Raw genomic sequence first — 11,879 nt, forward strand, 5'->3', positions numbered from 1 at the left:
TTGCTGGATTTATCAAGAGTCTTCACGTGTGAAGCTGAAGCCACGCTGGACTAGAGAAGGTTTCTGGCCTATTGACTGTTTTGAATGACCCCTGTTGTCTCTGCCTCCTACTACCCCATGGCAACTCTGATATAATTTTCAATTAACTGGACCCCCCCCCCTTCCCCCGCCTGGGAGAGGGGACAGAAGCTCCTGGTTTCTTTCCTGAAAGAAAACCCAGGCTGGTGTGGGCCCTAGCAGTATAACAGCTGGGGGAGAAGGTTCTAGAGTGAAAGGCTTTCAGCACTGATCAGGTGGCCAACTCCATCTTGTGGGTTGCATGGGAAACACATGTAGAGGCCTCGTTCTCCTGGATGTAAGGTTAGAGAGCTATAGAGAAGGAGCTGGCTCTCTCCCCTGCCTTTTCCATCTTCATACAACTGAGGCTCTTGGCTTTTTTTAGGCCTCCAGAGTAGAAAGCTCACTGGAACTCTTCTGGAACGGACTATGTCTTGAACATTCGAGGACAGTAAAAATCCTAAGCCACTTTGTCTTTCTGTGTTGGTTTTAATTTTTTAAAAAATTTACATTTTAGCCTGTACAGATGAGCACATCTTTAAAGATGCCTGTTGCATACATGTCTTAGGATGATGATACCACATTCTAGCTCAGGTAGAGTAGCTAACACCCTATCATAATACACCTCACTGTACAAGGGCATCTCGTTTGGCAAAATAAAGATGGCTCAGAAAAGTTTTGCATGACTTAGAGTTATGCAAACACGATTATATTTTTCAGTGCCTGAGATCTCAATATTTAAATGAATTGTATGGTAAGTAGTCTTTAAGTCGTCTTTAAATCTAGTAACTGCTCCCCAATTTGTTTGTTTTAAAATTTTAAATTCTCGTGTACACATTTAACCAGAGTCCTAAAACAGCAAAGTTCCAAATAACCTGACATTTTCCCACAAATCTATACAATGGTCTTTATATTCAAACTGACCAATTTGATAGTGTGGAATCTGAAAATGCCACATTTTGCTCATTCTGGTTTTATTGCAAGCGTACTTTGTTTATTGTGTTTTAGTTCTCCAGGTGGTTGCCGACCCACCTGAATTAGACTCCCCTGGGGTGTTTATTAAAATACACACCAAGGTGGGGAAACCACTGGCTTAGAGTTTATATAATACCTCTCTAATAACCAAACTATTCAATTAGTGAAAGCGCCCCAGTCCCGGATAAATCTGGATTCTCAGCACTTATTGTTTCAGAGGTATGAGTTGTTTATTGTATTTGTTATAACATGATCTGACCTATCAACTCAAATGGATTTTTCTGCTCTTCAATCTGCAGTCTTCCCCCCTTCACTTCCTATAATTAAAACCCATTTTAAAGAAACAATCTACAGGAACTATAAAAGCAAAAAAATTAAGGTTAAACCATAGGGCACACTGCTAGGGCTGGCTCTCCTATTAACATTTCCATATTAGCTCTTAGCCAGACGCACACGCACAGACACACGCCCCCACTGCTTCAACTTCCAGTGCTAGCTGAACGTCAGGTACTCCAGTAACAACAATCACGCGCCCTCCTTCCTTTGTTAATGTATTCCAACCCAGCCACCCACAGGCAGATATTCTACAGAGAAGGTTCAGAGGCACCGTTCATGAATAGTAGTTGCTACTCTTAAGTGACATGGAAAATACCTTCCTCTCACCCAGGGAGAGTCTGAATCTTGGCTTGAGCATTTGCTCATCAGTCAGAAACCTTTTACTAAATGCAGCTACCTGAAGCCCACGAAGTCACGCAGACCCTATAAATTGCTTTCCCAAGCCACCAAAATGCAATCTTAACCCCCTTCCTCTGTCCCCCGCCCCTCTTGTGTTTAAAAATAAAAGCCAAGTCTGCTGATGACTGGTTTTCTTGCCTCACCACAGGAAGTGGACCGGGTGAGTTCTCACATCACATGCTTAGCAGAGGGCACCAGACGGTGTCTGTGGGACACCTGCCCTCGGCTCGGCTCAAGAGCTGCGAAGGAACTTCCCGGGAAGGGCGGGCGGCCTTCAGCAGCTGGGCCCCCGTGTCAGGCCCCGGCTCCTGCTAGGGCTATTGAGAAGGCTGACTGCGGAATCGGTGACCTAGGCAACAGGCGTCAGGCTTGGTCACTCACGGCGCCGGTTTGTCAAAGGCATCCATCTTTAATCCCTTCCCCTTCCTTTGCTTCTCTTTCCAACACCCCCCACTCCAAAAAAAGAGTAAAAAAGAAAAGAAACAAAACAACAGCAACAAAGCCGTCTGCCCTCCCTGATAACCTAAAATGTAAACAACAACAAAAACCCATCCTAACCTTCCTTCCCGCTCTCTAGCAGTTACAATTGGGAAGTCATTTAGTTGATATTCAAAATACGATCCAACCTCTAGAGTTAGGTTTTAGGGTTCAATAACAGTGTGTGTAGATCCAAATGAGGTTTTTGTTTGGTTTTCTTTTTCTTTTCTTTTTTCCTCAATTATATTGAGGTATAATTGGCAAATAAAATGGTATATATTTCATTTCATTTCATATACAACGTGATGATTTGATATAAAATGAGGTTTTGTATGCAAAGAGTTCAGCGCTTTCCAGAGTGGATTGCATGCAGCCCGGGGATGGGTAAAACAATCCACTGAAGTATGGAAAGAAACTATTTGAACTCTTGTTTCCTATTTTTTGTTTATCTAAAAGAATAAGAAAGAAATTACGCGTTACAGATACTCAATGAACAGACTGTCACTGGCGCCCTCCCTCGGTGTGAATGTCAGGTGACAAGGCGAGAGCTATCGTTATGGAGGAGGGCAGGCTCCAAGCAGCAAAGGGTTGGTGGTGGGGCAGTTTACGTGTGCCCGGATAGTCTTATCTAGTCTTCACTAAACTAGTCCCAAGAAAATGGACAAGGAGTTTGGAAAGACTCCTGTTGATAAACCATGAGTTGAAGATGACCCTAATAACGTAACACAGCGAGAAAATGACAGAGCTGACCCTTGGAACTCTCAGGGTGAGCTCTTTGTCAGCCACACTGTGAGATCACATTAAAAAAACAATGATGGGGCTTCCCTGGTGGTGCAGTGGGTGAGAATCTGCCTGCCAATGCAGGGGACACGGGTTCGAGACCTGGTCTGGGAAGATCCCACATGCCGCGGAGCAACTGGGCCCGTGAGCCACAACTACTGAGCCTGCGCGGCTGGAGCCTGTGCTCCGCAACAAGAGAGGCCGCGATAGTGAGAGGCCCGCACACCGCGATGAAGAGTGGCCTCCGCTCGCCACAACTAGAGAAAGCCCTCGCACAGAAACGAAGACCCAACACAGCTATAAATAAATAAATAAATAAATTTATTAAAACACACACACACACACACACAATGATGGGCTTCCCTGGTGGCGCAGTGGTTGAGAATCTGCCTGCCAATGCAGGGGACACGGGTTCGAGCCCTGGTCTGGGAAGATCCCATGTGCCGCAGAGCAACTGGGCCCGTGGGCCACAATTACTGAGCCTGCGTGTCTGGAGCCTGTGCTCCGCAACAAGAGAGGCCGCGATAATGAGAGGCCCGCGCACCGCGATGAAGAGTGGCCCCCGCTTGCCGCAACTAGAGAAAGCCCTCGCACAGAAACGAAGACCCAACACAGCCATTAATTAATTAATTAATTATTTTAAAAAAACAAACAACGATGCCCATGACAATCTGTTCATATCTGAGAAGAAAGCCCAAAATATTCAAAATTATCTAGTAAGCTATTTGAAATAACGACTTACAGCCACTATCTTTAATGAGATTTCATGCGAAATGCATATCACTCCTTGAAATTTTAGTTAGTGTTAGTATGAAGATATTAAAAATTAAAGTGTATTTCATTTTAATCTAATTTTTGAACTTCCATTTTTGTATGTTTTATGAATATGCATATAATTTGTAAATGAATAAATACACATATTTGAGGAGTAAACATTCCACATATTTTTCCTGAGAGGAGGGCAGGATGACTTTGGAGATCAGTGCTGTGCGTCACAGACTGTCAAGCTGCAAGGGTCCTCAGATTTCAGGTAAGGTCAGGTGACCCCTATTATATATATAGGAAAGCAGATGCCCAGAGAGGAAAGGACCTCAGCCTAAGGTTAACACTGCTAATTAGTAACATGTCCTAGACCAGAAAACTGAGGTCCTAAAGAGTGAGATGACTTGCTCAGGATCACACTGCTAGTTAGGGATGGAGCTGGGATTCTTCTGAGTCTTAGTTCAGTGCTCTTCGAAACCAGCCCAGAGCTGTTTCTCTATATAAAGGTAGAGATATATAAAGGAGGAAAACTGAGCAAACACGGAAACTCAAACAGAATTGAAAACCATCAGAGTAGAACCAAATGTCTGTAGCCAGCAAGCTACTGAGACCTACCTATGCCTTTGATACTCACAATAACTCCCGGGTAATAACCTCCAACAGTCACATTCTGGGTCCTGGTGGTTGCGGCGAGGCCCACCGTGAGAATTAACACGGACACAATAAGCAAAGTCACGGTGACATAGATGGAGTTTCGTTTCCTCCGATTAAAGGCTCCTGAAAGCACACAGAGAAACTGAAATTGCTCATTTTGGCTGGAGAAGGGATGGACTTACAGAAAAAAATCACTAGGAAGGTTTTTCTTTCCTACTTCAACTCGTAACTGGGGTTATCTCTGGGAAGTGGGATTATGGGGAAGGGATGGAGCTTTAGATTTTTGCAGTCATCAGGTGTTACGTTTACAATAATGTATATACGTTTCCAGTTTGAAAATAAACAACAGAAGAAATTGTACCAGTTACATAAAAACAAAACTAAACACATTCGATAAAAGATGTATCATACCCACTTAGTGAAGTGTTTCTTTTTTAAGCCAAATTATAAGGTACATGATAGATGGAAAGTATACTGCGGAGATATTAAATGAAAATATTTTAAGGCCAATATGCAACTAAAAAGGGTTTTTTCATAAGCTGGAGATATGAAATTTCATTTTCAGTGTAAATATCAGAACCAAGCCAGGTACTGGGATTTTTTTTTTCATTTATTTCTGACATTTGCCACCTCATGTATAAACTTTAAAAATGGTGTGTTGGCAAGATTTGCCACATAACAAATGCGTGTAATAAAGTAAGTGTTTGGAGGCCATTAGTCCACAAAGATATGTATCGGGGGAGGTAGATGGGGAGGATTATAACTTACACCGTTTAGGCTTATGTGAGGGTGACATAAATACAAATGATGAGAAACCCATTCTCCCACTCAGTGCTTATCGGACATGATAGTGCAAACCAATATTTTTTTTCGAAAACAGGCTTATTAAGTCAGATAGAAAAATGGTATCTAGACTTGCTTTTGAATTTAATTTTTTTTTCCTAAGGAATGAAGCACTGCTCAACACTCTGCGTGCGTTTTTTCTGGGGGGGGGGTTCTCAACAGAAAATACCAGGGATGAGTTACCACCTAGGAGTTCTCATAAAAATAAGCAACTGGGGGACTTGCTATGAGAGTCCAGTTCTCTAGTGGGGAGCCTTATGACAGAGTTGCCCACTCAGGTGGCTTGGCTGTCATTTATGGGCCTAAAGAGGCCACTTGGGACTGATCGCAGGACCCCGTCATTCTGGGAGGCCTCGCTGCAGCCTCAGGAAGCAGCTGCCTTTGAAGCCGCCCAGACTGCACCACTGGGAGGGAGGGGAGAGGGGATGAAGGAAGGGGGAGGGAGGCGAGAAAACCAGGGAGACCCAGGAGGCCTGATGGTGCTGAGAGGGAGGCACTGTGGCTGGCTCTGCAGCCCCCAGCAGATGCCCCCTCCTCGAGGGAAGAAGAGCATCAGGAGTGCCACCCTGGGTGAGCCCCACCATCCATCTCATCTCTCCCAGTGCGGTCCCTGCCCAAGGCTCCAAGGGAGGTGGGAGGGGCTGGCGGTCTCTCCCCTGACGTCAGCCTCGAAAGTGAGGGCCGTGACTCATCAGGGTCATTTCTAATACGGTACTATTCCAAGACCATTTTACATCGAAATGTAGAAGTGGCTTGAGCGTTTGGAGGCACCCACAGACTAAAGCGCCATATCGCACCCTGGGAGGAGAGGTAAAGTGAATTGGGAAACGAGGCTCCTCTCCTGGGGGGCCTGAGTCCAGCCTCCAGGGGGAAAAACAACGGGACCGCTGGAGACACCTGTGACATCAGGGCCCTTTGTGTGAGAGGGCTATTTGGGATGCAGATGGGGAGCTGACTGCTGGTAAACAGAGGAGCAGAGCAGGGAGACACAGACTGCGAAGGGTTGGCGGGGGAGGAGCAGGATTTATTTCTTCTGTTTATCTGAAGGTTAGTTACCCCTCCTCTAGATTTCGAGGGACCTTAAATGAGCCTCCAAACCAGGATCCCTAAGTCCATTTGATGATAGCCAGTTCTCAGTGAATCTGCCAGTTGGCTCCACAGAGGGGCTCTAACATAAACTTACCGACATCGCCCCCCATCCCTGTCTGCATTTCTACACCATCTTAGCCCTCCCCGACCCCAAACTGGCCAAAGAGAGTGAGGGAACATCTGGAAACAAGGGTATCTTTGTGGCACACAAAAGTGTCTCAACACCTCACAGGGAAAACATGTCACCTTAGAGACTAGATGTGGGGGAGTGTGTGTATACAGTGTTTCTAAATTCGGGGTATCACTCGCCTGCTCCTTCCCGGCCAACTGGCTTTTGATCTTATTCACAGCTCTTGGGTCTCCTTTGCAAATACCACTCTAACTCTTAAAAGAACAGGAGCCAGGTCAGAAAAGTGACTCAGCAAACCACATGGTGTCATTTGAAAAATCTATTTTTTTTTTCCTGCTTTGGAACCTGAATTGAAAATCCAGTCAGTTGAGAAACCCAGGCAGAGATCCTGCAGCTCCACAGGGGCCTTGCCTCCAGATAGGATTAGTTTGGGATAAAATTCCTAAGAAAACTCTCCCATCACTAGGTTGAATATCTATTCTCTGTCCCCTCACATCCTCCCCCAAGTCACCCCTTATTTTACACTCTAAGGACTAAAATTGTGTAAAATGAAATTACTTCTAGCTGCACTTGGGGAGTTGACCATTTTGAGGAACCCCAGGGTGAATCCCTTTGAAAAGTGAAGAATCACCCCTTCCATTTATCTTTAGTGTCAATTTGACTGAAAAGTCACATCTACTTAGAGCAAGATGCACCTGTCCTCTAAAGGTGTGGCCCAGGCTCCCAAAAAGCAGCTCTTTTAGCTGCTTTTGTCTATGTCTACTTAGGACATTTTCCTGGCTGTTGTTCTATTTAAGAAGGGAGAAGTAGAGTTCTGTTCTTATTAGGGTACAATTCGGGGCCTGCCTTAGATGTTCCCGTAAACACAGGAACATCTTATTCCAATTTTGTTTAGTAAATCAACATATCAAAAAAACCTCGGACACCATGAGGTACTTCAATAAAGCAGCAGGTATGTGAAAACAGTGCCCATCACAGTGTCTGATACCTAGTGAGCAGTCAATACTTGTTGAATAAATAAGAGTCAACATCTCAGAATCACTTCCTTTCTAATCAAAAAGGCTGTAGGGGGGAACTGTAAGAATAAATATGGGCTACGCTCATGGAATTGGTTTTTTACAATAGGGTACACCCAAGGGCTCCCCAGATCTAAAAGTTTTCTGGCCAACTAGTGTCACAACCCCAATGGCTCTCACTAGCCTGTCCACCTGGCGCCCAGTATCTTTCTGTTTAGACAACAACAGCCAGCCCTGCAACCAACAGCAGTGGGAGAGTCTGAATCCCGTCACTGGCACTGCCTGCCCCCCTCCGCCCCCAGCAGCCTCCCTGCAGAACTACTGCAGCCCTCCCTCTCTGCAGTGCCCCTCCTCCACCCCAGATTCGTGATGACCAGGATGCTCTGCTCTAGAAGGGCCCAATTATTTGCTGTCTCCACCCTTCCCAATACAGCCAGCTTCTCCCTCCTCCGAGTCCCCTCCCTGGTCAGAGCCCCACCTGCACTGCGGTCTTTGAATTTGAGTCCCTCCCTTCTTCTGAAACCTTCTCAAAATTCACCTCCTCCGAGAAGTTTTTCTTGATCAAGCTCACTCTAATCACTCATTATTTCATGTCCCTGAGTTCCTAGATACGTCACTCAGTAAGTATATTAATTATAACTGCTACAATTACAGTTGTAATTGTGGGTCTGGTCCACAACCCATATGATGTCCACCAGTTCCAGGATTATGTATCTGACAGGAACCAAGGTGTGGGTTGCCAGAAGGTAGGATGATTGTCTCTGCTCACTTGTTTTTCTACCTAGTACCTGTTCTTGATTCCACCCCTTGATTATAAGGTGTGTAATCTCTGTCAGAGTGCAGCAAGGATGGAGGCCCAGTATCCTGTCCTGTGCACTATGTTGTTGCTGACTGGCTAATTCTTCGGGCTGATCTTTGAACCGATTCGGATTTGCTTACCTGAGTCAGCTTTGCCATACAGGGAGGGTCCCAGAAGTCCCAGCCTTGAGCATCGGTGGAAACAGGTGGCTGCCCACACAAGAGCCTCAAGGCTCTGCCAGTCTCCCAAACATTTCCTTAAAGGTGCTGAAATCCCCCCCTTTGGGCAATTCTTTGACCGGAGACATCCAAGGCCACCGGTGAATCACAAATATGTTACTTGCAAGGGAAGGAGAGCCCCGCTGTAGTAGAGGTGCCTTAGCGCCTGGGGGCGGTGTTGCCAAAAGGGAGATGGGGGTAGCTGGGAGGGGGTGAAGGGGCGCCGGAGTCAAATTACCAGCCACGTGCCTGCTCCGCCCCAGCCAGCCAGCAAGCGTAGAGTGCAGGCACCTTGGTGCAGTGTGTGTCCGTGTGTTTTATATTTTATTGTTTTGGCTGCGGTTGTGTCCTGCCAGTAGAGGGAATCCCCTCAGAAATGCTGCCCTTGGAGGCTGAAACACTAACCCACCCACCTCTACTTCCCTTCCCCCCATGCAAGGGAAGGTGGCGTTGCCAGAGCTGAGTTAAGTGGGAGTAGCTCCTAACTAGCCTAGACGCTGATTCAGGCCTGGGCTGTGCGGGACCAGCGCCAGGGAACTCCGGGGAGACTCCCCTGTCCAAACTCTGGAAACCCAGGGTTACCACTCGACTGGGGAATTTGCTAGTGCCCTCGGTCTGCGCACTTTACAAAGCGGGCTGCGTGGAGAGGGCTCGCGCGTCCATACGGGATCTGTGATTCTTTCCCCTCAGTGTCGAGTCTGGGCTGGGCGAAGCCCACTCATCTTCTTGTTGCGCAGATCTTTCGGGAAACGCATGATTGGCTGAGGGCCCCTGGGAGCCCAAGAAAGAACTCTCTTCATCTCGTTCCCCAACCCACAGAGCAGGGTGCCAAGGAGCAACGCTCTACGCCCGGGGTCCCTAACCTGCCCACTCCCGCACGGGCAGACGGGCGGGCGCGGGCGGCCGGGTTTGCGGGCGGTTGTGGCCCACTGCGGGGATGCGCGCGGCCGAAACCTCGTACTCTTCCACCCAGCCCTCCCTCGCGCACCGGCCTGGCGTCGGGGAGCCAGGGCTGCGTTGGCGCCACAGCTGGCCAAGGTGAGGAGTGCATTCTGTGTGCGTGTGCTTGTGCGCGTGTGTGCGCGTGTGTGTGTGTGCGCGCGTGTGTTGGGGAGAGAGAGCTGGGGGGGGGGGCTGGTACTGCTGGGTTCTGGATTCGGACCCGAGTCCTTGGCCTCATTTGTACCACGTTGCAAATAACTACGCCCTTAAAAATAAAAAAAGAGCAAATTCTTATACTGAATATGCAAAACCACTGGAAATACGGATCTTTCCACCATCCAGGAGATAACACTTTCTGGGGCCCCTCCGGTGAACGAATTCTGTTGAGACGGGGTCTTTTGCAGGCAGTAGGGAGCTCACGTAGCGGGTTCAAACCCCTCCCCGCCCCCTCCCCTCGATGTTCCCGCAAATTCTTCGGAGAAGACCTGAGCGGACTGGATGGCAAGAATTCGGGACGGAGGGGTTTTGCAGAATGTAAAGTATGTTGGAAAGAGAGAGTTCGATTTGGTTAAAGTGTATCCGAGGCGAATTTTAAGGTTAGGTGGGATCATGGTTTGACAATCCCCTCCCGCTCTCCTGGGCTCCAAATTAATTTCTCCGCCCAGTGAAATCATAGTACTTGGGAAGGTGCCTAACCGCTGAGTGGGACTGGGGTTTTTGTTTGTTTGTAACTACCAAAAAGCAGCTTCCAGGGGCAGCCAAGTTGGTGCCTGGAGGCAGCTGTCCCCCGCTTTTCATGAGGAAAGGTGTTGAACCAAATCAGGCTAGTGGGTTTCCCCCCTCCCCCTCCCTTCCACCCTGAGAGGAAAAGCGCGACTTCAGAAGACGCGCGGGCTCGCGCTCGCTTTCTTTCTCGCGCTCTCACTCGTCGTTCCCCCTCTTTTTTCACACTCACGCACAATTCCGGGCATTTGGAGCAAAATAGGAATCGAATTCGAGGAATGTTGATCCTGCCGCTGCAGACGGCAGGGCTGGGCTGTCTTGAGTGATTCCTCAGGAATTCCCCTCCTGCCAGCCCCCCCTTTCTTCTCCCCACCCCCCGCCGCCCATCCCCCAGGGTTGCGCAAACCCCCCATCAGCGAGGTGCAAGTCAGGCCTCCCCCCACCGCAGCTCTGAATTTCAGGGCAGCTTCGACAGAGTTGGGAGGGGGCGAGGACCCTTCTTCTTCTAATTCTCGTTAGTCGTGAGCTCTTAGAAGTGACGGGGACTTTGCAAAGAGGGAGCGTCTAATGGAAAGCGAAGGCGCAGGTTGCAGGGAAGTGTTTTGATCCCCAGACAGCTGGGATTTACCACCGGCTGCAAGACTGTCGGCACACGCACACAAACACGCACACACCCGCACTCCGGGGCAGGGATACTCCGACGCAAGCTGGGCGCTCGCATCTCCGCGCGTCGTCCCCGCCCCCGCCGGGCCGCTCCCCTGGGGCTCGGGTCCGGGACCCCGACGCTGGGGCGCGCGGACCCCCCTCCCTCGCCCCGCTTCCCGCTCCCTGGCTCTCGGGGCGGCCGGGGCGCTCGCAGTCCAGGGGGCAGCGCACTCACCCCTTGCCGCCGCCGCCCCTAGGCAGGGCGGCTAGACTTACCCATGGAATCCGGCAGGGACATGTCGCTGGACCGCTGCTGAGTCAGGGACTGATGCATGGTGAAAGCTGCCCTGTGGCCCCGGCCCCCGAAGCTGCTTCACGCGCCCCAGGCTCAGGGCGCCCCGCAGAGCATCCTACTCCGCGCTGCCGCTCCCCGTCCCTCCCGAGAGCTGAGAGAGACTGCCTCTGGTTGCGAGCTGCAGCCCAAGTGCCGCCTCCCCCTCCCTTCCCCTCTTCTCCCTCCCTCGTCTCCTGCCTCCCTCAGCTCCGGGAGGCAGCAGCATTGGCGGTCCGAGCAGCGACGTGCGCTTGCGCAAGACCCCCCTCCTCCCTCCCCCTCGGCCCCCCCATCCTAGTTATCCACCTCCCAGCCTCCCAAGCCAGACAGGGAGCCGTTTTAGCCCCTTGGGGCCAGGACTGCGTAGAGAAAGAGGGGGAGGCTACAACCTGGGGCTGACCGGTCTCCTCTGTAGTTTGGAGCGAGGGTCTTGCGCTAGCACCCTGTTCTAGGATTTATAATTGGGGAGGGGGCAGAGTAAGAGGTTCAGAGCTGAGAACACACACACACACACACACACACACACACACATTTGTGCAGGTTTGGTCTTAGTGCTTCCAGAATGACATAATGGAGCTGGAGATGATCCAGAGAAGGGCCACTCTATAATCAAGGGGATGGGGGAGGGTGGAGGGGGCTGCCATATGAAGATAGATTAAACAAATGCAGACTCTTTAGTCTAGAAAGATGAAGGCTGGGA

General features: G+C 49.4%; 1 protein-coding gene across 2 annotated transcripts in view; it reads right to left on the reverse strand.

The window, feature by feature from the left end:
• Window positions 1-11,272, reverse strand: part of TMEM255A (transmembrane protein 255A) — a 47,290-nt gene extending 36,018 nt beyond the window's left edge. For both annotated transcript variants that reach the window (XM_068533283.1, XM_068533284.1), the window contains exons 1-2: window positions 11,122-11,272; window positions 4,421-4,563 (exon numbers count right to left, since the gene is read on the reverse strand). In XM_068533283.1, coding sequence (XP_068389384.1) covers window positions 4,421-4,563; window positions 11,122-11,179 — 201 coding nt within the window. In that variant the 5' untranslated portion in view covers window positions 11,180-11,272. The remainder of the gene's footprint in view (window positions 1-4,420; window positions 4,564-11,121) is intronic.
• Window positions 11,273-11,879: the final 607 nt, after the last annotated feature.

Source organism: Eschrichtius robustus, chromosome X, assembly GCF_028021215.1.
Source record: "Eschrichtius robustus isolate mEscRob2 chromosome X, mEscRob2.pri, whole genome shotgun sequence".
NCBI lineage: Eukaryota > Metazoa > Chordata > Mammalia > Artiodactyla > Eschrichtiidae > Eschrichtius > Eschrichtius robustus.